The sequence below is a fragment of the Alnus glutinosa genome, chromosome 8 (assembly GCF_958979055.1).
Source record: "Alnus glutinosa chromosome 8, dhAlnGlut1.1, whole genome shotgun sequence".
NCBI classification, from domain to species: domain Eukaryota; kingdom Viridiplantae; phylum Streptophyta; class Magnoliopsida; order Fagales; family Betulaceae; genus Alnus; species Alnus glutinosa.
In genome coordinates this window covers 20,112,683-20,140,119 of record NC_084893.1, presented here as the reverse complement: position 1 = coordinate 20,140,119, position 27,437 = coordinate 20,112,683, and the positions used below count along the sequence as shown (strand labels likewise).

The 27,437-nt window shown below is 38.8% G+C and overlaps 1 protein-coding gene across 5 annotated transcripts in view; it reads right to left on the bottom strand.

Moving 5' to 3' along the window:
- Positions 1-27,437, bottom strand: part of LOC133875091 (probable leucine-rich repeat receptor-like serine/threonine-protein kinase At3g14840) — a 55,363-nt gene that overhangs the window by 12,568 nt on the left and 15,358 nt on the right. For 2 of the 5 annotated variants that reach the window (XM_062313092.1, XM_062313090.1), the window contains exons 3-13: positions 23,687-23,758; positions 23,528-23,599; positions 23,345-23,429; positions 23,185-23,270; positions 22,968-23,039; positions 22,748-22,819; positions 22,564-22,635; positions 22,400-22,471; positions 22,234-22,305; positions 7,257-7,328; positions 6,492-6,554 (exon numbers count right to left, since the gene is read on the bottom strand). In XM_062313092.1, coding sequence (XP_062169076.1) covers positions 6,492-6,554; positions 7,257-7,328; positions 22,234-22,305; positions 22,400-22,471; positions 22,564-22,635; positions 22,748-22,819; positions 22,968-23,039; positions 23,185-23,270; positions 23,345-23,429; positions 23,528-23,599; positions 23,687-23,758 — 810 coding nt within the window. Of the gene's footprint in view, positions 1-6,491; positions 6,555-7,256; positions 7,329-22,233; positions 22,306-22,399; positions 22,472-22,563; positions 22,636-22,747; positions 22,820-22,967; positions 23,040-23,184; positions 23,271-23,344; positions 23,430-23,527; positions 23,600-23,686; positions 23,796-27,437 lie in introns of those variants that run through there. The other 3 variants (XM_062313091.1, XM_062313094.1, XM_062313093.1) reach the window with 3 other exon arrangements.

Genomic DNA, 27,437 nt, shown 5'->3' with positions numbered 1-27,437 from the left:
ATGTCTCCTCCTGGCTTGTTTCCTTCCTCTTCTGTTGAGGTTTGTCGCTTGAAGCGGTCTCTGTATGGTTTGAAGCAGGCATCGCGGGCATGGTTTGAGAAGTTTCATACTACTCTACTAGATTTCACTTTTACTTAAGAGTCAGTATGACTCCTCTCTATATTTCTACAAGACCGCTCTTGGGATTGTTATACTTCTTGTGTCTATCAATGATATTATGATTACTGGATCTGATCTCCAGCTAATTGACTAGCTCCAATAGTGCCTCAAATCTTCCTTTCATATGAAAGATCTTGGTCCCCTACAGTAACTTCTTGGACTTGAGGTTCAACATTGTCCGACTGGGATGCTCTTACATCAGCATAAGTATACTCAAGAACTTCTTTCTTTAGCTGGCCTTCAAGATGGTAATTCGGTTCTTACTCCTATGGAGGTTAATTTGAAGCTGCTTAAGGCGGATGGTGATCCCTTATCTGATCCTTCGATGTATAGACAGCTGGTGGGCAGTTTGAATTATTTGACCATTACTCGACTTGATATCTCGTTTGCTGTCAAGCAAGTCAGTAAATTTATGCAGGATCCGTGCTAGGTACATTTGGTCACTATTTGTTGTCTTCTTCGTTATTTCAAAGGGACATCTGGTCGCAGCTTGTTCTTCCCTTCAGGAAATTCTTTATAGTTAGAGGGCTTTAGTGATGCCGATTGGGCTGATTGTGCGGATACTTGTCGTTCTGTTACAGGTTGGTGTATGTTCCTTGGCGATGCTTTCATTTCTTGGAAGAGTAAGAAGTAGGCTCATGTCTTGAAGTCATCCACCGAGTCTAAATATCAGGCTATGTCGTCTGCCAGTTTTGAAATTATATGGCTTTGCAGGTTGTTAGGCGAACTAAGTGTCCCGCAGCATACTCCTACTCCCCCTTCATGCTGATAATACCAGTGCTATTCATATTACAGCCAATCCCCTTTTTCATGAGCGCACCAAACATATTGAAGTGGATTGTCAGGAGATTACTCTTCCACACATTTCCTCTAAACACCAAACCATTGATGTTTTCACCAAGGCTCTTTCTCATTCTCGCCAACAATTCCTGATTAACAAATTGCTGCTTCGCGATCGCCCAACATCAATTTGAGGGGAGATGTAAGCAGAATTGACGAATACCTTTAGTCCAAACTAAATAAGGAAACATATATTGTATAATTGAATAACTTTATTCTTACCTTGTATAGTCTTTCATTTTCAGCCTTGTAATGTGCGACAATCTCTATATAAAGAAAGAACTCTCACAAGGAGAGGCATTCAAACCAAAACCCTAATTGACAGTATATAAGGCCATATGCCTCTTCATTGTAAGGTAAGTGATTATAAGAAAGCAATACAAATATTTACATAGTATCAAAGCATGTTCTTTGGACGATGATGAGCCTTTTCCTCCCGATGTTGAACACGTGTTTGATCAAAGTTGCCACACGTGAGGGGGCATGTTAAAGTGTCCTACATCGCCAAGAGATACATGCCCTGGTGACTTTATAAGCCATGGACACCCTTCCTCTTTCAATGCATTTTTTGAGAGTGAGTAAGCTCCATGGACTTTTACATGGTATCAGAGTTCAATATTAGGCATATGCCAATATTACAGAGTTCAATATTAGGCATACGCCAGTTTTGTGTTGATCCTTCCTATGGCCACTTCCACTTCAAACCCGTCATCCTCCTCCGACATCACTACCACCTTCATTCCACCAACCAACAATCAAAATTATGGACCAAAATTGTATTTTTTAATCGGTCAAATGATTTTTGTCCCATAATGGCCAAAGGGGGAGTTTGTTAGTTTTATAGGCTACATTCTGTTGACAAAATCACTATCATGTAATGATGTTGCTTAACGAGGATAACGTTTTATTTCAGAGTCTTCAAATATTCAGAGATTATTTCTCTAAATATGGAAAGAGCCTTAATATGACAAGTTTCAGTGTCACAAGCATCAAAAAGGCTATTTCAGAGTTCTAAGAAGATTCTGCGCCGTTTCCAACTCAACAAAAGTCAAATCCCTTGATTCCGTATGGACGGGCCTGTGAAGCGTCCGGACACCCTTTTGTGTCGAGAAGATTCTACTAGCTCAGCAAGCATCCATCCGGACGATAGGGCAACATCGTCTGGACGCTCTTCAGTGTTCGAGAAGAATCCAGAGTCCTTTACAGACATGGATTTGGAAGACAGCTTGCAACTATTCAGATGCTAGAGCAACACCGTCCGAACGCGGCCTTAATAAGGAAACACGTGAAGCGCGTTATGGAAAGACAGTTGCAGTTCTCCGTCTGAACGCTCTCAGGTTACGTCCGGACATGGCGTAGAGAAATCCAAATCAGACTTGATTTAGGTTTTCTAAAGCATATAAATAGAGACCTCTCGGCATGTATTATTTACAGAATTCGGTATTGAATTCTCTAGAGCTTAAAGAGGGTATTTAGGTAGAAATTGTGTAAATTTGCTAGCTCTCTAAGAGTTGTCCGGTGTGTGACTTGATTGTGTGAAGTCTAGCTTAGGGAGGAGCCCTAAGCTACAGGAATCCATTGAAGACCCCTTCAAGTAGGAGACTTGGTTGGAAAGCGTTCGTGTATAGGTACACGTCAGAGTGCAAGGTATGATTGCTGCATCAGAATATGTGAGTGTTACTAGCTTTGTCTTCTGAATAGTGGAATTCCTGGGTTTGGTTGCCTCCAAGTGGTTTTTCTTTTAATTGAATTTCCACTTTATTAACAAAATATCTTTCTTATTTAATTTCCGCATTTTGATATTTTGTTACACATTGTTCACACAAACACGGTAAATCAGAAGTCTTTATTTTACAGTGGCATTTTAAACATCTACCTGTTCCTGAATTTGATTTCAATAAAACATCTGCTTGTATTTCATGTCAATTAGGCAAAAGTAAAAGGCTGCCTTTGCATGCTTCAAATCATGTTACTCTTCAACCTTTAGAATTGATTCACTCTAACATTTGGACATCACCAATTCAGTCCATCAATGGATGCAAATACCATGTTATCTTCATAGATGATTTTTCACGATATACTTGGATTTATCCTCTCTATCATATATCTGAGGTCTTTCCAACTTTTGTCAAATTTAAGATCTTAGTAGAAAATCAAGTCACTACTAGGATTAAACAAATTCAATCAGATGGGAGAGGTGAATATACCTCAATTCATTTTCAATCCTTCTTGACCAAGCATGGTATCTTACATAGAAAAACTTGTCCCTATACATCACAACAAAATGGAATTTCTGAGCAAAAACTGAGACAAATCTTAGAGAAAGTTTGACACTTTTAGCCCACTCCCATCTCTCAAATCGTTATTGGGTTGATGCCTTCGTCACCGTTGTGCACATAATCATTAGGCTGCCTACTCCAACTCTTAAGTACAAGTCACCCTACTTTAAACTCCATAATCGTGAACCTGCCTATCAAACTCTTAGAGTCTTTGTTGCCTCTGCTATCCTCCTCTCTAACCCTTTGGCTTGCATAAATTGGAATATAGATCCAAACCTTGTATTTTCCTAGGTTACAACTATGCTAACTATAAATGCTTGGATCCTAGGTTACTAGACATGTTATCTTTAATGAAGATTTCTTCCCTGCAAAGGATAAAGCTACTTCACAACTTCCTTCCAAGATTAGTGCTCAAGGTGATGTTCCTTTCATTCTTCCTATTCAACTGCCTTTTGCCCCTCATAATATTTCTGGTTTACCTCCTGTTTCTGACCATACCACAGCCCCGAGTGCATCTTCTCAACCTGTTGCCAAGCCTACCTCAGAAATACCCAATCCCTCACTCCCTCCTATCTCCCCTCACCCCATGGTCACTCGTGCTCGAAATAATGTCTCTAGGCCCAAAAATTTCACAAATGGCACCATTTGGTACCCTCTTCCCCGTGCTCTTCTTGCTGAATCCTCTCAAATGGATCTGGAACCCACATGTTATTCATCAGCTATCAAGGATGCGAATTGAGGCAAGCAATGAATGTTGAATTTGATGCCTTGCTAAAAAATCACACATGGACCTTTGTTCCTTTTGATTCGGCTGCCAATAGCATTGGGTGCACATGGGTGTTCCACTTAAAGAGGAAGGCTGATGGCTTCATTGACCACAACAAGGCACGCCTCGTTGTCAAGGGGTTCCATTAGTAGGTCGGCATTGACTACGGTGAGACCTATAGCCCCGCAATCAAGCCAACAATGTAAGTATTGTACTCTCCATTGCTATCAACGATGGTTGGCCTATACACCCAATTGATATTCATAATGCATTTCTTCATGGGCATTTGATTGAGGAGGTCCACTTATCCCAACCTCCAAGATTTGCTCAACCTCAGCATCCTACACAACTCTATAAACTCAACAAGGTCTTGTATGGCTTGGTTCTCCAGACTTAGATGCAAACTGCAAGAGCTTGGATTTCATAGCTCCAAGTCTGATACATCTCTTTTCAAATATAAATCTATTGCATACACCACGTTTGTTTTGATTTATCTAGATGACATCTTGATAACATGTTCAAATTCCTCTGCAATTGATGAGCTGCTACTTTGCTGTGAAAGACTTGGGCAAACTCAGTTTTTTCCTAGGCATTGAAGTCATTCCCTCCTCTGGTGGTGTTATTCTCTCTTAGCACTGGTACATCCTTGACCTCCTCAAGCGCACCAAGATGCTTGAAGCAAAACTGGTTAATTCTCCTATGGCTTCCTCCACTCATTTATGGGCATTTGAAGGTGATCTCTTCTTTGAACCCACTTTATTTTGCAGTACAACCCCATGTTCCATGCACAAACAAAACACGTCGAGATCGACTTTCACTTCGTTCATGACATAGTTGCGAAAAAAAATCATTAACATCAAGTTCATCTCTAACAAAGATCAGCTAGTGGATATCTTTACAAAGCGTCTTTCATCCTCTCTTGTTTTGGTTTTCTTCAAGAAAAGCTCAATATCAATCCTATACCGTTGCGCTTGAGGGAACAAGAACAAATATAAACAATTATATTCTTAGATTCTATAAGCCCTATATGTTAGGAAATAGTTAGGATGCAGCATCAACTGATAGCCAAAAAAGGAAACAAGTCGTGGAAGTGGAATTTGATGATCAAAGTTCACCCATGGATAAATGTGATGACAAACAATTTTCAAGAAACTCAAGCACGAGGAAGAGCCTTATTCTTTAGCAAGAGACAGAGAGAAACGTGATCGAAAAGCACCAGAGAGGTGTGGATTTAAGTATATGGTTTCTTTTGCCTTAATAGCTAGTAGTGGAGATCCATCATCTGTTCAGAATGGTATGCCGCAAGAGGTGGAGTAGCCACAAAAAAGTAAAATTTGGGAGTCGATAGAATTGACCAAGGGAAAAAAGACTATAGGGTGCAAATGGGTCTACTGGAAGGCAGAGTTAGCTAAGAAAGCTTTGTGGCCAACGAGACTAGTAGAGAAGCATGATGTTATGTCTAAACCAAGTCCTATGCTCGAATATATGAGACGCATGAAATTGAGTAACACTTCTGGATTGTGATGGCTCTTAAAGGCTTTGGCAAAGACATCTCGAAAAGATTCTTATTGTTAGATCTAATGGGACTCAAGTTAAGGTGGAGATTTGTTAACGTGGGTGACATGAACCCATCAAGTTGGTGGGACCCAAAATTTTGTCTCCTTCAAGTAGGAAAGTGTTTTTTGTTACCACCGACTTCATTCATTATAAGTAAGCAGCTTTTGTTTGTTACCCAGCGTTGCATGAAACAAGAGAAGAAAAACAAGCGCCAGACGTTTTCTTCTTGGTTTTGAAGAATTGAAACAAGAGAGAGAGAAAAAAAAGGTGAGTCAAGGCGTCGGACAGTGAAAGAAATTTAGGGAGCTATGCGTGCGAAAGTGAGAGAAAAAGATAAACGAACCTACCATTTGTCCCAACAAAAGAGAAGTTTATATTCTTATTTTTTCTTTTGTTTTCTCCTTTAGGGAAGAATCTTGTGTAAGTGAGATTTGGGCATATTGGGGATTTGGGTTTTGAGTGATTTTCTTTTTATTGTTTTGTATTCCATTTTTTATAGTATTTCTCCATAATCGCCTCCGCCTGTGGATGTACCTCACATTGAAGGAATTACGTAAATTCTTGGTGTTCATGTGTGATTATTTTGTCTTATTTACCGTAATTGTGGTCCTTTGTACAACATGATATTTAGACCAATCAAATGGAGGAAGTGCTATCAAAGCACACAACTAACTACATATTACCAAAGGTCATACATAGATACATTTTGTTCAATTGAAGTAAAACTGACCCAGTCAAAAAGGCAAATAAAGTTCCAGAAGAGAGACAACAATGTTAGAGGCACAATTATCATTGTTAATGAAATACCACGGAATGATTAGGATAAAAATATGTCAACATTTTTGGTTAATTAACAAAGTGAATATATAGAATTTGGAAGAGAAGCTTACATGTTACTCGCTTTCAGCATCCCAATGGGCAGTTTTCCAGTTAGCAAGTTGCCGGTTAAATATCTAAACAAAATCAATATTAACAATTCAGTATCATTTTGTAGTTTGTGCATTACAGATCATCAGGTAAACTTGTCCTTGAGGATACAAATTTGAAAGAGGAACAACATTAACTAGGAAGAAAATTTGAAAAATCCTTATATGGATATCAACATGTAGTATTTAACTAAAGGAAACCTATAAATTCAATGACATGAAGGGACTTAAATTTTCTTTTTTAGCCTTTAGCAAACACACTACTGGGTAGGTATTTAAGAGAATACATTTTCAAAACTCAATTACCCATATGGATGATAATACTTCAAAAATTTTATAGAACCCTTGTAACTAAAAGCTTGACTTGGTGCATTTAAAGCCACATTAGTGCCACGTTCTATTCTACAAGCCATTCAGTTATTTGACCCTTGAAACATCCTGTCAGGTTGGTCACAGATAATTCTGTTTCGGGCCCAAGGTTTGTTTTGAGTTTAACTTCGATGTCAAACTGATAGTTTTGTCTGATTTTATACTTGAGGCCTTTTAAGGCCAGAATCTAGGAGTCATCTAGTTAATAAAATTGGAGATTGCCTAATTGATCAGACCAACAAACTATTTCTTTTTCATCCCCACTAATGAGGTAATGATCACACAGTGCCTCTTAGCTATACGGAAATGGTCGTCTGCAATTTGATATAAGAAAATATTCATATAATTTAAAATGCATACATGAAACTCGTCCATCGAAGATCGACAAACATTTTTGGCATTTCTCCACTTAGTTTGTTAAAGCTGAGATCTCTGCATGAAAAGTTATAATTAAATGAATTAGAAAACAAATAGCACCCTGAAAAATCAGTCATTTCCTGGAAAAAAAAAATGTTACAAACAAACAACATATTAAAATTATCAAAACGAGAAAAGACAGTCATTTTTATATAAGAATGTCATAAACAAAGTCAAAACCACGCTAATTTAGAGTGGATTCTTATATCTTTTAAAAAACATTTGCAGATCCTAGGCCTTGGTTTAGATTGCAAGTGGGTGGCAAAGGGAGGTCATGGTTTTGGTTTTTGTTTAAAACCTTATAAAGTAAAATTTTTCTAGAGTATTTCTTGGAATATCATTTGTTAGTTTTTTATTGGCTGCATTCTGTTGACAAAGTCACTATTATATAATGTTGGTGTTTTAACATTGATGCCGTATATTTCAGAATCTTCAAAGTATTTAGAGTTTATTTCACTAATACGGAAAAAGCTTTATTATGACAAGTTACAGTGTCACAAACTTTAAGAAGGCTATTTCAGAATTTCCAAGAAGATTTTGTACAGATTCCAACTCAGAGAAATCGGATCCTTTGCTTCCGTCCGGACAGCCCAGTTATGCGTCCGGACGCCTATTAGTGTCTAGAAGATTCTTAGCGCTCTAGCGTGCATATGTTCGAACGACAAGGCAACACCATCCGGACGCCAGTTAGAGTTCAAGAAGTATTTGGATTTCCTTTTTAGACATGTATGGGAAGAAAGCCTGTATCTGTCCAGACGCAGTCCTTGATAAGGAAATTACGTTCAGACAATTTGCAACTATCCATGATAAGTGGTGAGTGTTGCACATTCAAGCCCCTTAACTTGCATATGTTAATTCCTTTGCATTGTTATTTGTTTGATTTTGTGTTGTTTTATTGTTTTCAGGTTTTAAATAAACATGCAATTAATTCCATTGATTTTAGGATTAAAATACACTTTAAGAAGACCTAGAAGATATTGGTAAGCTTAACAATCATAATAGAAGACTTATATGATGTGGTTAAGTTTAATCAAATCAAGGGAAGGATTAAATCAGAATTTCTCCAATAAGAGTCAAAATCGGATTAGATTCAAATTTGGATTCTACACACGTCTCAGAATTTGGATCATAACTTTCTGCTTAGATCTCGGATTCCAATAACAATGGTGGCATTGGAAAGCTAATAAAAACCTCAACAAATATATCTGTGGATCTGGTTTTAACCCTTTCTCGTTTTTATTTTTGATTTCTTTGTGGATCTAGTTTGTCTAGTTGAAGAAAATAAATTTAGCGCTAATGGTAGGCAACCTACTTTACTAAAACTTTTCCTGTTGATTTTCTTGATACTTATTATACAGCTGGAGTAGTGCTTTCTTTTTCAGGACAAGCACTTTTGCGTTGAAGTTTTGGGGAGTACAACCATCCCAACTTTTTTTTTCCTTCCACCCGGTATTGTATCTCTATCTATACATTGGGAACAATGTATCATTTAAGTTTGGGGGTGGGAAAAACATTTTGTTGTCCTGCTGTAGATATTGTGACTGCCTAATCACGTTATTTCTAAGAATTTCGTTGAACTTTAATTTTAATTTGTATTTCATTGGTGAGCTTAACATGACGAACAAATGATCGCTTGACTAGGGAATTAAGAAGTTTTGTTATTTTCTTTGGCAGCATGAGATATTACTTGTTTTAATTTGATTCTCACAAGCACACTAGTGTGTAGTCTGTGAGGTATGAAATTTGAAATCAGTTATGTCTGTTATCAATATCTTAGATGTAGATAGGTAACTTATTGGAGGAATAACATTGGCATAACAAGTAACTAATCATTTGAAATCAGTTATGTCTTTTAGGCCTCTCCTAGTCTCTATAAATAAACCCCTAAACTTCAAGAGAAGGTGTGCTTAGCTTTAAACAAAAAATTATTCTTGAAGGCTTGACAAGTTGAAAAGGTGAAGAACATGGCATGAGGCCATCCCAGCCCCACATTGAGCAGCTAAACTCGTAATAGGGTGTTGATGTAACCCTTTCCAAGTAACAATGATTTAATTGTATTTTAATTTTGGATTTTCTATATGCATGATGGTTGTATAATTGTGAGAATTAATCTTAATGTTTATATTCAATCATTATGAATTTCTTATCTTGTCTTAGAATGTCTTTTATATTGATTGAACTCAATCTTTCATATTTTCTGTGATTATGTGAATGATTATTATACAATGGTTTTAACGGATATATGATCAAGAGGGTTAGATAGGCCATGCCTAGGGAAGACGGATTGTACTACACCCTAGTTTAGTGTAATTTCGGTAGACAATTCGTACCAACAAAAGATGAGTTATATTATTCCAATAATTGTGTGTATCCTATTAAGACGTAGCTAATCCATATCAAAGGAAGACAGGTTGTACTGCATCTTAGTGGTTAGATGAACGGTCTGTGCCAGCCAAAGATAGATTATACTTATTCTTTAGAGGTAATTTCTTGACTACTCGAGTGAGACGAGCCCTATATCATGCATAGTATGAATTTCCCTTGTTAATTTATGATTGACCGTTGTTATGCGGTAAGTAGTGAAATCAATCCCCTATTCTTTCTCTCATTACTACAATCTTTATTTTTATGTCTTTAGCTTTATGCATTTAACGTAGTTATAAATAAAATCAAATCAAACTTCTTTTAATTAAGTTATATTTAATCTTGAAAAACTTGATAACAATTCATATGCAGTCCTTGAGGTTCGACACCCTCAATATAGCCCTATCCTATAAGGATTCGTACTATTGCGAGTGAATAATTTTATTATTGATATTTTTGTACACAAAATGACCACATCAATTTTTGGCACCGTTGCCGGGGACTGCTTAACAGTTGAGTTATTAAGTTCTAAAGATTAAATCTAGCTTCATTATTTTATGTTTTCATTTTTATTTTTACTTTTAATTTTCGTTTCTAATTTTGCTTTTAATGTTTCTTTTTTCTTTTGTTTTTTCCTTTTTCTTTTTCCTCTCAGTTTTTCTCACTTAGTGCCATCAGCATCTGCAGCAGCTAAATTCTAGCATTCCAACAGGCCGTTTGTGAGCTTTCTATTCCGTTTTTATCTTTATTTTCTTTTGTTTTATGCTGGGTCATCGTTCTCTATCATTGCCTTTAATTTCTTGTGACCTCGACATTGAACGCACTCTTAGACAACTTAGATCCGAAAGGGACTCTAATTTGCTAGGAGAGTGCCCCACTGAGACTATGGGTGACAATAACACTATGGCTTTGAGAGATCACTATCTCCCTACCACATACACTCCTCCCACATATCTCAGGCTGCCGTAACACTATGAGATTAAGCTCAGCACTATATAGAGTTTACCATCTTTTCTAAGACTTAGTATTGAAAATCCTTACGACTTTCTCGGTGAATTCCTGACAATCTATTCTACCATTATATTGAGCGGGTTCACTAAGGACACTCTTAAGTATGCATCTCTTTCCCTTCTCCCTCAAGAAAAGAGCCAAACATTGATTTCATTCCTTAGCACCAAACTTCATTACTTCTTGGGCTTAACTGCAACAAGAATTTCTGAAGAAGTATTTTCTCATAGGAAAGACCAATGATATTAGGAGAGCTATCACTAGTACCTCCCAATATGAGGGAGAACAACTATATGAGACTTGGGAAAGACTCAAGGACCTACTTAGATCATGCCCACACCACGCTGTCCCGAAATGGTAGCTAGTGCAAAGCTTCTATGAAGGCTTGACCGAGCCTAATAGAAAAATGGTAGATGCATCTTTTGGGGGAACATTCATGATGAAAAGTGAGGATGAAGCAATGGATTATGTTTGAAAACTTGAGTGATAATTCCATTCAGCATGCATCCACTAGACGTAGAGCACCTGCACCTAAGCACCAAAGACCGAAGGTCTTTTTAAAGTAGGACAATCTTCGGATATAGCCAATCAAGTAGTTGATGCTATCAATAAGAAGTTCGATCAATTGATAGTGGCTAGTTTTGCTCCTCATTCTGCTCACACAAATACACAGCATTCACCATGTTCATTTTGTTCGAATCCTATGCATCAAGTCAATGATTGTCCTATGGTTGCAAATTTTTCTAATGTTTCAACTGAGCAGGTTAATGCAGCATTTTCACATCTAGGTAATGATCCTTACTCCAATACTTATAACCCAAGGTGGAAAAATCATCCCAACTTCTCATGGAAAGCTCAAGCTGCAAGTAACTCGGTCCCAGGGGTGTACAATTAAGCTTAATCTAACAAGCAGCCCTATCAACCTTCTTCCACATACAGGCCTCCACAACAACAATCTCAGGCTACACCATTTCCTCGGTTGGATTTTGACCTTCAAGATCAGCTATTGAAATTTATGAGCAAGATGGATCGGACAATGGACTCTCACTCCCAAGCCATTGCCAAAATTAAGGCTTAGTTGGGACCATTGATTCAATCCATAGCCAAGTTAGAAGTGCAGATGGGACAAATGGCTAATACACTCAACAAGAGGGAAGAGGGGACACTTCCAAGTCAGCTGGTGGCCAACCCGAATGGACACTACATGGCAGAAGCAAGTACATCAAATCATCAGAAGTGCTAGCCATCACCACATTGCGCAGTGGAAGAAGGGTCGAGAATCATGTGCAAGAAAAGGAGTATGAGCAAATACAGACCCCACAGAATCTGTAGAAGGAAAAGTGTAAGCATATAAGCACTGAGGCTTCTTCTTCATCTGCTCCCACTACTGAGATACCATATGAGCCCCGGTTCCCATTTCCAGAATGTCTCAAGGCACCTTCTTACTTCAGGAAACAATGAGAGAAAATACAAGATATGATGGAGGTTTTCAAACAAGTAAAAATCAACCTCCCACTCCTTGATGCCATCAAGCAAGTTTTTGCTTATGCCAAATTCCTCCCATTGGGTTCGTTGACACGAATTTTTTAGACTTTGCGTGCAGGTTGCATAAATTCATCTATGGGCTCAAACAAGTCCCTTGAGCTTGGTTTACACGACTATCTCATACCTTGCTTGATTTTGGTTTTGTTGGGTCTCAAGTGGATCAATCTCTTTTTACTTTTCATACGGCTAAGGTCCACATTTTTCATTTAGTCTATGCCGACAACATAGTTATTACAGGTAATGATGACAACACTGTTTCTGGGCTGATTGAGAAACTAAAGGGTGATTTTGAAATGAAAGATCTTGGGCCATTGTTGATTTTTCATGGGTATTCAAGCCACATGCAATACCATTGGTCTTCACCTTCGTCAATCTAAATCCATCATTGATTTACTGGAGCCTGTTAACATGAGAGCTGCTAAACCATATTGTGCCCCTACCTCTTGGGTTCCAAGCTTTCAAAACTGGATGGTGATTTGTTAGATGATCCTTTGACATATTGACATGTAATGGGTGCTCTTCAGTATGCTACCTTAACAAGGCCCGACATTTCCTGCTCGATGAATCAACTATGCCAGCATATGAAAGCTCCAACAACAACCCATTTGACTTCTGCCAAACGGGTGTTACGGTATTAAAAGAACACAATTGATTTTTTTGTCTTTTCATCAGCAAAGGCTCTATTTCTCTTAGTGTTGTTGGAGATGGAAAGATTATGTCCCTAAATTCTTTCCCTAATTTGATTATGATTTGATTTGTAATATTTTATTATTTATATCCATATTAGGTTCTAGGTTTTTCCTATTTAATCAATGTAGCCTTATCGCAAAATATGAAGTAATCGAGTAATCATAATATTTCTCCTCTATTTTTTTCTGCTTGGTATCAGACCAGGTTTAGATCCTAAGCTAAACCCCTACTTGGTAAAACCCCTCATTGTGATATTCTAAAAACCCCTAGTTTGGTTCTTCTTTTCTTGGCGGCAGCACCGCTCTTGTGAGCTTAGCCCACACGAGTAGTGCCTTGATAAAGCTCTAAAATGGTTGTACATGGTGACCAGAACGTCTCTAGTGGAAAAGAAAAAACTAATTCCTTTACCATGCGTTTTCACGGTGGTTCTAAGTGGGTGGTTGTCGATTGGCTCTTTGGCGGTCCTAGCTGGTGTCATCGGCGAGTTCTGATCCTCTCCAACAGTTTCTGATAGTTTGTGGCGACGTCTGCTTGTCTCCAACGAATTTTTGGCAAAATTTGACAATTTTTTCGGTGGTTTTAGTTGTTTCTGGAGGCTGCTATGGTCTTTTCCAGCATTTTTTGAGTTATCCAACATCTTATGTAGTGTTTTGAGGTGTCGCCGGTGAGTTTTGTAATTATGTTTTATTGTCTTGTTCTTGATAGTCAATATTGTGTAGATCTTTCTCACTATGGATCTTGCATAATTGTATCTGACAATAATAACAATTAAAAAAAAAATACATTTAAGCCCCCCCAATTTACCAGTCGTTTTGAAAGTAGCCTCTAAACTACCAACCCTTAGACTCTAGCCCGCCAAACTACAAAAAAGTTTCAAAAAGATCTCTTTTGTCAAAATATGCCTATAACACCTCTGCCACGTGTCATTTTTCAATTTAAAAATAATAAAAATTAATTTTAAAATTTAAAATTTAAGAACTAAAAAACCTAATATATATATATGGCCACCCCCATTTTGGCCAAGGGGGTGGCTCGGCCACCCTCGTTTGGCCTGGGGGTGGGTTCAGTCACCCCTGACCGATCGATCTGGGGGTGGCCAAATCACCCCTATGGCTCTTAGGGGTAGATTGGCCACCCCCAGACTGGCTGGTCAAGCGTGGCCGAACCCACCCCTAGGCCAAACAGGGGTTGTTCGACCACCCCCAATAGAGTGGTTTCGACCACCCCCATTTTGCTCCTTGGGGGTGGCTGAACCACCCCCAAGAGCCATGGGGGTGGTTCGACCACCCCCAAACTATATATATATATAAATTATTTTATTTTAAATTTAAATTTATTATTATTTTTTAATTGAAAAATGACACATGACAGGGATATTATAGGCATATTTTGACAAAATGAGTCTTTTTGAAACTTTCTCGTAGTTTGGGAGGCCAGAATCCAAGGGTTAATAGTTTAGAGGGCAACTTCCAAAACGGCTAGTGGTTTGGGGGGGCTAAAATGTTTGTTCTTTGGATCCATTCGTTTCAGTCCCCATAATTGTTTGGTTTTGTTCCACCTACACACAAATCCTCTTGTCTCTTGTTTATGTGGTGGGTTAACCAACAAGTGGCGAAATGCAGACAGATTGCAAGGAAATAGAAGGGAAACTACCGACAATTTTACTAAAAATAAGCTAGAGCTCTTAGAGAGGCCCAAACTCTCAAGGTACGACTTACAATTCAATATTGAATTCTGCTCTAACTTCTACTACAGTCGTCCATATATAGGCGCTTCTATTGGAATATATCCTACAGAATAGCATCCTTTCTCACTCCTTTAAACAGCTACCAAATAACAAGAAATAGAAATTTAATCTAGGGATAAAATGGTAAATGAACAAATAACCAAACAACCTTCTAGAACTTCTGAAAACTGCCTTTCAGTTGAGTCATTGTTGGTGACTCACTATCCACGCTCCATGTCATCTTCCCCACTCACTAGCCGTGGCTTGAGATGGCACCACCATGGCAGACCCATAACATGGCCTCCCCCATCAGAGTACCTTGCCCACAAGGTGCGGAAACTGGGATTGCAATGTCCAAAGTAGCTCCCACGAGTCATTCTCCGAAGAATCCCCTTGCCAACGAATTAAAACTTCTGTCGCATCACAGCCATTTTTCTTAATCAAGCGACAATCGACAATCTGCTCAAGTTTAGGGTGGATTTTGCCCTCGGCATCCACAGGTGGCAGGGTGGGAATGGGAGAGGCAAAATGCCCAAATTTCTTTTTCAAACAAGAGACGTGGAAGACCGGATGAAGGCAAGCGGCCAGAGGTAGGTCAAGCTTGTATGCTACCGATCCATTGCGGCGCAAAACTTGAATAGGGCCATAAAATCTTAGAGAAAGTTTTAAATTCTTGCACAAGGCTAAGGATTTATGGCAGTACGGCTGCAACCTCAGGTAAACCCAATCTCCTTCCATAAAGACACGCTCAGTGCGGTGTTTATCCGCCGGAGTCTTCATTTTATTCTGGGCAACCTACAAATGCTCCACGAGTAAAGAAATGATAGTGGTACGATCCCGCAATTGGGAGTCCACTGCCAGATTCACAGACATGCCTGGCACATGTGATAAAAGGGTAGGAGGAAGGTAACCATAGAGGGCTCCAAACGGAGTACAAACCGTCGCAGAATGGTGGTTGGTATTGTACCACCATTCTGCCAAAGGCAACCATAGGTTCCAAGATTTAGGCTTAGCACCGGCATAGCAACGTAAGTAGGTCTCCAAGCATTTGTTGAGGGCTTCACTCTGACCATCTGATTGTGGGAGATAAGCTGAACTAAAGGCGAGGGAAATTCCTTGAAGATTAAAGAGCTCTTTCTTTTTTTTGATAGGTAAAGATTAAAGAGCTCTTTCTAGAAAGAACTTGTAAAAATTGGATCCCAATCACAGACAATCGTAGTAGGCATGCCGTGTAACTTAAGGATATTTGCCATGAACACCTAAGCAACCTTAGAGGCAGAGAACAGATGGGCCAAAGGGATGAAGTGGCCATAATTCATGATTCAATCAACCACCACGAAAATAACTGAGAAACCTTGCGAAAGGGGTAGACCCTCAATGAAATCCATTGAGATGTGGGACCAAACCCGAGTAGGGATTGGTAAGGGTTGGAGTAAACTAGGGGGGAGTAAGTTTCGTGCTTGTTCTCCTGGCAAATAAGGCATTCCCTGACGAATTGCTTGATATCCTCGCGAATTCCGGGCCAATAGCAATTGGCTTTAGCCTCATGAACAATATTGCAGTACCCCAAATGGCCTGCTAAGGGATTGGAGTGAATGAATTCCAAAACCTAGCGTTGGAATGGAGAGTGTTTCAGAAGCCATAAACGACCTTTGAGGATGATAATCCCTTGCTCCAGGGAAAAACCTTTAGGACCAAAGTCACCTTGTTGAAGAGACTATAATAATGTCGTTGTCTGCGGGTCATCAACGTAAGAGGACTTCAAGTTCGAAACCCAAGCAGGGGTTGGAAAAGAGATGAGGGAAATGGAGGCCTCCTCTCGATGAGAACTGGGCTCCGAGAGCTGAGATAAAGCACCTGCCACGCAATTGTCACTGCCCAGTTTATACTCAATTACAAAATTGTAATCGACTAATTTAGACAACCAACGTTGCCAGCAGGGGGTCCCAATATTCTAGTCAAGAAGAAATTTGAAAGCCTGATGATCCATTTTGACAGTAAAGGTGTGACCCAATAATTAGGGACGCCAATGTTGAACTACGGTCACTAAGGAGAGGAGCTCATTCTCGTAAGTGGAGAGTAGGAGAGCACGACCCTTTAAGGCCTTGCTGAGGAAGGCTATTGGCTGCCTTGTCTACATCAAAACAGCGCCAAGACCTGAACTGCTGGCATTGCACTCGATCACAAATGTTTGGTTGAAATCATGTAGGCGAAGCACCGGGGGAGTAAGCATTGCCATCTTGAGCGTGTTAAAAGCTACCGTGGCCGAAAGTGTCCATTGGAAGGCGTTCTTCTTCAAGAGAGCCGTTAATGGTGCAGGCATGATTCCATAATTCCGGATGAATTTTCAGTAGTATCCGGTGAGGCACAAAAATCCCCGTAAAGACTTGGTCGTGTGTGGGAAAGGCCAATTGGTCATGACTTCTAACTTGGAGGGATCGGCTCGTACCCCTTGCTGAGAAATCAGGTGTCCTAAGTAATCCACCTCTTCTATCGCAAATCGACATTTGGAAAGCTTTGCAAAAAGTTTTTGGTGTAGCTGAACCTCCAACACAGCCTGCAGACGAACCAAATGGTTAGCTAAGGAGTTGCTGTAAATGAGAATGTCATCGAAAAAGACAAGGACAAAGCGGTGGAGGAAGGGCTTGGAGACATCATTCATGAGAGCCTGGAATGTCAAAGGGGCATTTGTAAGCCCAAATGGCATTACGAGGAACTTGTAGTGGCATTCGTGAGTGCGGAAGGCAGTCATAGGGATGTCATCAGCCCGTATTTGGATTTGATGGTATCCGGAGTGAAGGTCCATCTTGGAAAAAATGACTACGCCATGGAGCTCGTCTAATAGCTCATCGATGATAGGGATGGGGTACTTGTCTTTAATCATCTCTTGGTTAAGAGCCCGATAATCGAGGCATAACCGCCAACTGCCATCCGCTTTCCGTACCAATAGGACAGGCTCAAAGAAAGGGCTCTAGCTCGGGCTGATCACACCCGACTATAAGAGCTCCCAAATATTTTTCCAATCTCAAGTTTCTGGAAGTAGGGGCATATGTATGGGAGAACACTGATGGGTTGAGGGTTTTTGAGGTTAATCTAGTGATCTAGCTCGCAGGACGGAGGAAGACCTGAGTGTTCGGTAAACACACGAGCAAAAGTGGTGAGAAGGGCTTGAATGGAGGCAGGGAGAGTGTAACGACCCACCCTCAATGACACAATATTGTCCGCTTTTGGCTCCCCCTAACCAAACTTTCCAGGAGGTCACCCATCCCGATTTTACTGTCATAGGAGCACACTTAACTTCAGAGTTCTGATAGGTTCATTGCCACCATGACTTTAAAACGCATTGTGTCAAGAAGGGTACGAATATACATATGAGCACATACCTATTCCCATACCCAGACAATTTGGGATGTCACAATCAACCCCTTTGGAACCCAACATCCCCGCTGGCGACCCTTATAGGATCACCCCAGTCTTGGCGTCCCAGCGAGTGCCCATTGGCGACCCTCATGGGCTTGTGCACGCTCACCCCATCTCAGGCTAGGCAATGGCTCTGATACCATTTGGAACGACCCACCCTCAACGACACAATATTGTGTGCTTTTGGCTCTCTCAAACTAGACTTCCTAAGAGGTCACCCATCTCAGTACTAATCTTCTAGAAGTATGCTTAACTGTGAAGTTCTAATAGGTTCCTGGCCATCACGACTTTAAAACGAGTTGTGTCAAGAAGGGTGCAAATATACATATAAGCACATACCCATTCCCATACCCAGTTGATGTGGGACGTCACAGAGAGGGGCTGGGTCAGCTTTGGTTTCAATGGTTACAAGCTGGAGAAAGAACCCTTTGTTGGCAAAAGGGGAAGGTTTAATGAAGTTGGGTCCTGCTTCCAGCGAAAGACCCTTAGGAGTGAGTCCTGTGAGTCGGGTAGGAACACCCAAGTATGTAAACTGCACGGTCATCAAGGTAAAATCCTAGAGGATCGGTCCCAGGGTGCTCAACCATTCCACCCCGAGAACCATGTCACACCCACCCAAGGCAATTAGATAGAAGCTACTGGAAATGGAAAAGCCCTAAACCTTGACTGTGACAAAAGTGACCTTCCCCAAACTTTGGACAGTGGTTCCATCAGCAATTTTAAGCTAGAGTAGAGCAGTGGAAGTGTATTGGAGCTGGACTTTGTTTAAGAAGGCCAGATCCATGAAGTTATGGGTACTTCCTGAATCTACCAAGATGCTGACTTGCTGGTTTTGCAGACGGCCCATCAGCCACATAGACTTGGCACCCAGAGAGCCAGAGATGGCATTGAGAGAGATTTCTGGTTCCTTGCACTCCACTATGTCAAACTCGAGGATATGACCAGTGGCATCAGAGGAGTTATAATAGACCTCCTCGCTGGTGTCTTCTGATGTAACGGTTGCTTTTTAACCAGGTTTATCGGTTTTATTCAAAGTCTTCAAGTTATATGAACATTGTTCGTTTCAAGCCATGTGACTGGTCACAAGTTTCTAGAAGATGTCCATAAAGATTCCATGCTTTTTCCATGTCAAATCAACCGGTTCCTGTGCAACCATCCAGACGGGCCTTTGAAGGCGTCTAAACGGGCCCTCAGTGTCTAGAAGCTTCAGCGTTGAAGACGTCCGAACGTCAGAGCAACACCGTCCGGACGCTAGGTCAAGCTTCTCAAATTTCTACACGGAGTTTGATATCAGTCGACACTATTTGGGAAGTTTCTACAAGACGCCCGGACGACATGGCAAGACATCCGGACGACATGGCAACAAGTCCAAATGCTACTCAATGTTCTATAATATTCCGGGTTTCCTTTACGGACGCAAATATTCTTTATACATCTCCTCATTCCAAGATATTTTCTTTGACTTCTCTTATTCTTTTAAGCTTTGGTCCTTTTTAGAATATTGGAATAATCGTTGTTTGAGATGTTGATTTGAGATGTTGTGCATGATTATTCTATCTTTGTACAGGATGGATATTGATATATCTGTATCTTTTGGATTGCTTTATTTTTGATATATTGATATATCGTCTTTATACCACATATTTTTTGAACTAACAGGATCTAATATTCTCTTGTGGATAAAGGAAAACCATTGGTATTTCTATCTAATCTTGTCAGGAATATGTCATTTTGCTGCTTCCAACATAGTGTTAGACAACGGGCTCTTTGGAAAACTAACTAGTGTTGAAGTCATATGTTCAAAATTCCAAAGGTCTCAGATTTCAAATAAGCTCATTCCCCCAGCTCATACAGAGTCTTCCGTAACTTATTCCTCTAGATTTGCACCAGCTAGAGATTCAGTAGTGAATCTTCTTTATCGTCTTGCAGACCACTTGTTTAGAGGATTTCATTCTGCGAATGATCGGTTTCGAGCTAAAAGACTCAAGTGACTAAAGACATTCAGTCTATGGTTTCCCGGCTTCAGGAGCAAGCCGAAGTGACTCAAATTCAAGAGATGTGATATCTTGAGGTTGTGGTTTTCTCTTATGATGATTTAAGCTTTTGATGAGACAGTTTACTATTATTCTTGTTGTTTTGAATTTTAGTAATTGTGGCTTTTCCTTATTACTCTGTTTACCCTTTGTCCTTTTGTGACAAAAATGTAGAGTACTTTTTGTTTTGGACCGGCAATGTATTTTCAAACCGGTAAAGTGTTTTTTGTCCCAAAATGGCCAAATGAGGAGTTTGTTAGTATTTTATGTTGGCAACATTCTGGATGACAAAAATACTTTATGTAACCGTTGCTTTTTAAATAGGTTTATTGGTTTTATTCAAAGTTTTCAAGTTATATAGACAATGTTTGTTTCAAGCCATGTGACTGGTCACAAATTTCTAGAAGATGCTATGAAGATTCCATGCTTTTTCCAAGTCAGATTAACCGGTTCCTGTGCAATCGTTCGAACGAGCCTTTAAAGGAGTTTGGACGCCCCTCAGTGCCTAGAAGTTTCAGCATTGAAGACATTCGGACGTCAGAGCAGCACCTCCAGAAGCTAGGTCAAGCTTCTCCAATTTCTACACGGAGTTGGATTTCAGTTGACACTATTTGAAAAGTTTCTGCAAAACGTCCAGACAACGTGGCAACATATCCGGACGTTACCCAGCGTTCTAGAATATTCCGGGTTTTCTTTAAGGACGCGAAAATAAGTGACAGTAAAGATCGTCTGGACACTTGGCCGAGCCATCTGGACGTGCTCCTATTATGGGAAGAATCGTGCTATTCTAGAAAGGCGGTCGCAGAAGACCGTTCGGACGAGGGTAAGTTACCGTTCAGACGCTTCACAGCCAGAGTCCAAATTTGTCTAGAATTACGTTTTCTGAAGCTTATAAATAGATGACTCTAAGTTTGTTATTTGTAAGAATTCAGCATAGAATTTAATAGTGCTTAGAGAGAGTATTTAGGGAGATTTGAAGATCCGCTATCTCTCTAGCCGTTGCCGGTGTATGCTCAACATTTCGTGTGAAGTCTATCTTAGAGGTCGGCCCTAAGGTAAAGGATTTCATCAAAGACCTCTTCAAGTAGGAGACTTGGTTGAGAAGCGTTTACGATGGACTTCGTGTTATAGTTAGAGGTTTGACTACTGCAATAGGTTTTGTGAGTACGAGTGCTTTGTAACTTTCTTTGCCTTTCGATAGTAGATTTCCTGGGTTTGGCTGCCCCAGAGTAGTTTTTCTCTACACAAAATTTGCACTTCATCAACAAATATATTGTCTCTTTTATTTTCTGCATTTAAAATATTTTGTTGCATACGAACACACACTTAGTATTTAGAAGTCATATATTTATTTTTCACTACTCTATGGTGCAATAATGTTGGAACTCTTGCACTTGCTTCAAATCCGGTTTTTCACACTCATACTAAAGCTTATTGAAGTTGATGTTTATTTTATTCGTGAGAAGAAGGGGCAAACCCATGTATAGAACAAGGGGGGCCACCCCTTGGTTTTAAATTTTTTTATTAAGTTAAATATATATGTATTTTAAGGCTTAAAAACTAGGCTTAACCCCCACTAAAAATTGACCCCTCATTCATACTTTAACCCCTCCAGATGAAAAATCCTGGTTCCGACCCCAGTGAGAAGGTTAACAATAAGGACATTCAAGTTCGTTACATTTCCACTCTTGACCAAAGGACATGCTGCTATTCGATTTTGTCTGCTGCATGACAAACTGAAGGAGCATGTGCAATTGGATAAGGACTCAGCGAAAGGTGTGCTAGCATGGACAACTGCAAGAAGACTTCCTGTAGTGAACAACCATTTAAACAAGAGGAAAGAGGATTGCTCACGGAACCAGGTTCTCAGACAATGCACTCAACTCAAACATATTCAGCACCATATCTGCAGAATTTAAAATTCTGCAGAAGTTCAAATTCAAATCTTGTGGATGTGTGATAACAAGAATGCCACCTAAGATGATTATGTCAATCAATACAAGGAGAAGAAAATGAATTATGAGCCATGCAAGAATACTGAATGAGCCATAAATTAGCATAAAAGCATTTTCAAGAGGATTTTTGAAATATCAGCAAACAGAAAAACGGAGGAAAAAGTGGCTACTGTACTAACAAGGTTGTCAACGTTGCCATATTCCCGAAATAATCAGGTAGCTGTCCAGTAATATTGCAACTCCTCAAAATCCTGGAACAAAATTAAAATTATGTATCGATGTAAACTTGAGTAGCCATAAGCATGGGTACTTTGGAAAATCATATCATTGAAACATTTAACTTACAGTGTTGTCAACTGTGTCAGATTATTAAGTTTTGGAAAAGGTTCTTCAGATCCAATCAAGTCACTAATTCTCCTACATATCAAATTCAACAAAGAATAATGCAATTCAAATGCAATTCCATCTGAAAATGATTTATACCTGGGACATAGAAGATCGATACTCACAAGTCTGTTAAGTTTTCCAAAAAAGCAATGCCAGGAGGAATTGGCCCGTTCAAACCACTTGCCTGAATCAGTCTGTTATCGCCAAATTTTGATTTAAAGAGGGATAACACATAACAGCCAAAATTAAAAATCACGAGAAAATCATTTAACACAATTAAAAAAGAAAAAGGAACAAAGCTCTCACAGTTTTGTAAGGTTTTTCCAGTTTTGAATATAATTGGGTATCTTTCCAGAAAATTGATTGTCACCGATCCGACTGCATTACGTTGAATGGACAAAAGGAATTAAAAAAAAGGAAAGAAATGTCATCTGTAAACTCAGAATGCAAAAATTAGTAACTAATTGCAAGCATATGAAAAACGTAATACAGAAAGAAAGAAAGAAAGAAAGAAATAGTAGCTTACAAGTCCTTCAATGTGATCAGCCCTGCAAATGAATCAGGCAGCCCCCCAGTAAAATAATTCGAGCTGAGGAAACTATAACAACATCATCAACAACAGCATATGAGTAAGAGTAAACCAATTGAGCTGTCAGCCTTAGGATTCAACATCTTTCCATAGAAAAGCCAATCCAAGTAATTCTCACACCAAATAAAAAAGGGAATATTCAAAATCGTCTTACAATCTTTCGATGGAGGACATATTGCCAAGCTCTGGAGGAAGCTTTCCGGAAAGCTGATTGAACTCCACCGTACTACAAATAATAAACTGAATTCCTTGATAACAGAACTCCAAAAAAAAAAAAAATCACAAATAGAAACAAATGGGCGATCAGAACTCACAAGTTTTTGAGAGTTTTGATGTTTCCCAGCTCTTTGGGGATAGAACCCGTTAACCGGTTTCCAATAAGGGAACTGCAATAAGACCCTTACGTAATTAAAATCATCACTCATCAAAGAATCGATTCGAGAAAACAATTACAAAAACCATGGATAATATATATGGGAGAGAGAGACAGAGAGTACATGTGGACCAGCTGCGTAGAAGAACCCCATCCCGGAGGGATTGAACCTTTGAGGAAGTTGCGAGTGAGGTCACTAATACGAGAGGGAAAGAGAGAAATGAGTCAGTTGATGAAAGAAAGTAGAGCATGTGTGCATCTGATCTCTGTTATGACTACTTACATTTGTTGGAGGGAAGGAAACCCGGCCAAATCTGGTGGGAGTGTGCCTGCAAGATTTTGTCCTTTGAGAACTCTGTACATCCAATAGAGAGTGAGGTTTTTAGTTACCGGGCTTAATTTTCTTAACATATATGAGAATAAAATCATAGTTTAAAGGCTCAGCAACCTAAATAACTTTTTTCTATTCAAATTGTGCCTAAGAACTTCAAAGTGGACTAACCTGATACAAATTGTAACTTTTTTTCCAATCAAATTTTATTTTCTGGTTCTTTTCACAATGTGAAATATATTTGAATATCATAAAAATGCTTGTTTTCCACTACTATTCATCCTTTATCCATCCCATACAAAAGAAGTAGAAATCCACTATTAAATATGTGAAATCCACATGTTCAGTGGTAAATAGGGAAAATATACTTTGAAATTCTGAATTATTATCATATTTTCATTTACGCCTCCAAATTTTAACAGGTGACATCATGGCCGCTCATACTATCATCACATGTTAAATTTGACACATTTTCATTTTTTTTCCTAAAATACCTTTAAAGTTATTAAAAAATTACCATTTGAAAATAATTAAACAAAAAAGGGAAAAATTGAAAATACCAAAAAGAGGTGGCTGTTTTGATATAAGCCCCTTTATTTTTTTTCAAATGGTTATTATTAATTTTTTTTAATTTTATTTTTTGATAACTGCAATTGTATTTCGGAGAGAAAAATGTAAAAGTGTCTAATTTGACACGAAGTGGTACTTCAAGGGGCTTCAATGTCACTTTTTATAGTCGGAAAGCATAAATAAAAATGTGGTGATAATTTAGATAAGTAAAGTGTATTTTCTTCATGGTAAATTTACAAAAGAGATGGGCAGAGATAGATCTATAACAGCAAGGGTGTGCCTTATTTTTTTTAAAAAAAAAATTAAAAAAATTAGGACTCATAAGATGAGAAATGAATGTAATTGTTCCACTCCATTCAAGTTATCTAACCAACCTGGTCTAGATCGAGTAATTTAGCTAAGAATAAGATTGTTATATCCTAGATATGTATATTCATACGAGATGTGAAGCCTCATCTGGATGTCTTTTAAAAAAAAGAGTACTAGGGATTACTAGGCAGATTTTGGCTGTAGACTTTGGCGTATTCCGGCAGCGTTCGGCTGGAAGAGGTGGGATGGTGGTGTTTGGCGTTCAGCTGCTTGATGTGCAGCCAGTTGTCCGATACCAAGAATGTCGAAACCGAGAGGTGCATGGCGTTTGGCTAGGAGAGGTGGGGAGGTGACGTTCGGCTAGGAGAGGCGTGGCAGCGTTTGGCTGGGAGAGGAGTGGTGGTTTGCAAGTTGCTTCACTAGGGTTAGAAGGAAATAATCAAATAAGTAGAGTGATGATCCGGTGTTTTAGGCTCTAGTGTATTTTGAGTCTTTTAAATGATGTGTCAAAATCTTATTAAAGGTCGTAAAAATAGTGTTTTACAAATGGTCCGGATTGAAGGTTTTCTCTTAACAATTAACAAATAAGAGAATTAGGTATAGTGGGGATAATATCATAAATTAGAAAAGTGAGATGTTTGAAGTAAAAATGTAATCTTATCTAATGTCACATGGTGGGCTAGGATTGGCAAGAGGATAGAATGTGTGTCGTGAGATGGAGCAAAAAGGGGTGAAGAAAAAACTAAAAATGGGCTTTGCCAATTTGTTTTTATTTTTGTTTATTTTATAAAGCAGGAAAATCATGTGAATGTTTTGAAAATTTACTTAGGTTAGGATTTTAAGTTGAAATGGTAATGGGTTTTGGTTTTAGGGAGATTATTGTTGATTTTTGAGTTGTTTATTAAGGCATTTCATCCATAGATGCTAAAATGTTAAGGTTTGAAAACTTTCTGACACTTCTAGACCTTTGCCAATTGGTAAAAGATAAGAAACCTAGATTTTTGTTTCACATAGAAACAAAGCTCAAACAACAACTGTTACAATTTCTTAAAACAAAAATATGATATAAAGGGATGTTTATGGTTCACCCAATTGGTCGTAGTGTGAGATTATCTTTGATATGGAAGGATGAAAAAAAAAAAGTGGAAAAAAGAGAGAGGCCTGAAAATTTAAAGAGATCAAAAAATGCAATGAGATATTGATAAGATCTAAAACGGAAACAAATGGCGAATCAAAACTGATATCAAAATGGTGACAGGAATACAAAGTTTTTTCATGCATGGGCTAGTCATTGCAAAAAAAAATAATTTTATTAGAAAACAGTAGATGAAGGGGGGGCAATTATGTTCGGAGTCTTAGTATAAGATAAAGGTGTTCATTGAGTTTCATCAAAACCTGTTCACCACAGCTTAACCTGTAGGAGTTGATGAATGCCTATCAACTTTGGAAACTAGGGTCACAAAGGAGATGAATGAGAAGAAATTAAAGGAATTTATAGTGGAGGAAATTGCAACAAATTTATCCCATATGCAGCCTCTAAAAGCCTAGGGCCTAATCGACTCACTGCATGTTTCTACCAAAAATTTTGGACAGTTGTAGGAGTAGAGGTATGTCATATTGTATTTATCTTCTTAATGATGGTTTTCAGGGTGCGCCTATTAATTCCACTTTTATAGCCCTTATCTCGGAAGTGAAAAATACTTCAGAAGTGTCTGAGTACAGACATATTATCTTGTGCAATTTTTTTTTTTTTTTTTTTTTTTTTTTAAAAAAAAAAATTAATTACAAAAGTATTAGCTAAAATGTTAAAGAAAATTTTGCCCTGTATTATTTTTCAAAACCAGAGTGCCTTCATTCCTAGAAGATTGATATTTGATAATATCTTAGTGGCCTATAAGGCTCTTCATACATGCTATATGGCTCTCAAACTAGATATGAGCAAGGTGTATGGCACGGTAGAATGGGATTTTTTTGGAAGCAACGATGAGGAAGCTTGGGTTTGTAGAGAAGTGGACACAGTTGATTATGACTTGCATTAGGTCAATGTAATATTCAATTCTTATCAATGGTCAACCGCATGGGCTCATAACTCCATCCAGATGACTTAGAAAAGGTGGACCCCTAGAATGGGTTAGAATACAAGAATTACTAGATGTCTATGAAAAAGACCCGGGATAGAAATTAACAAGAAGAAGACATCTCCTTTTTTCCAACAAAAATACAAGAAGGGAGGTAAGTGATCACATTCTCTCGTTGGCGGGGGTGTAGGTGACTCAATGTTATGAGAAGTATTTGGGGTTGCTGGATTTAGTAGGAAAGTAAAAAAACTATAAACTTTAAAAGCATAAAGGAGAAGATATGAAGCAAGCTTAATAGATTGAAGGAAAATTTTCTCTTTCAAGTAGGGAACAAAATTCTTCTAAAAGTAGTCATTCAAGCCATACCCATATATATATATATATATATATATATATATATATAGAGAGAGAGAGAGAGAGAGAGAGAGAGAGAGAGAGAGAGAGTGTGTATTTCAAATGCCCAAGTCTCTCTACAAGGGAATAAATTTCCTCATGCTTAAATTTTGGTGGGGTCATAAAGAAAATGAAGCCAAGGTCACACGGATGAGCTAATCCAAAATGGGATGGTCGAAGGCTAAGGGTGGCTTGGGTTGTCAAGATCTAAAATGTTTTAATATGGTGTTATTGGCAAAATAAGGACGGAGGCTACTGCATAATCTTAGTACTCTGGTGGCGTGAATCTTTAAGGAGAGATATCATATGAAGGGTAATTTTCTGGAGTCTAAGTTGGGCTATCTCTCATCTTA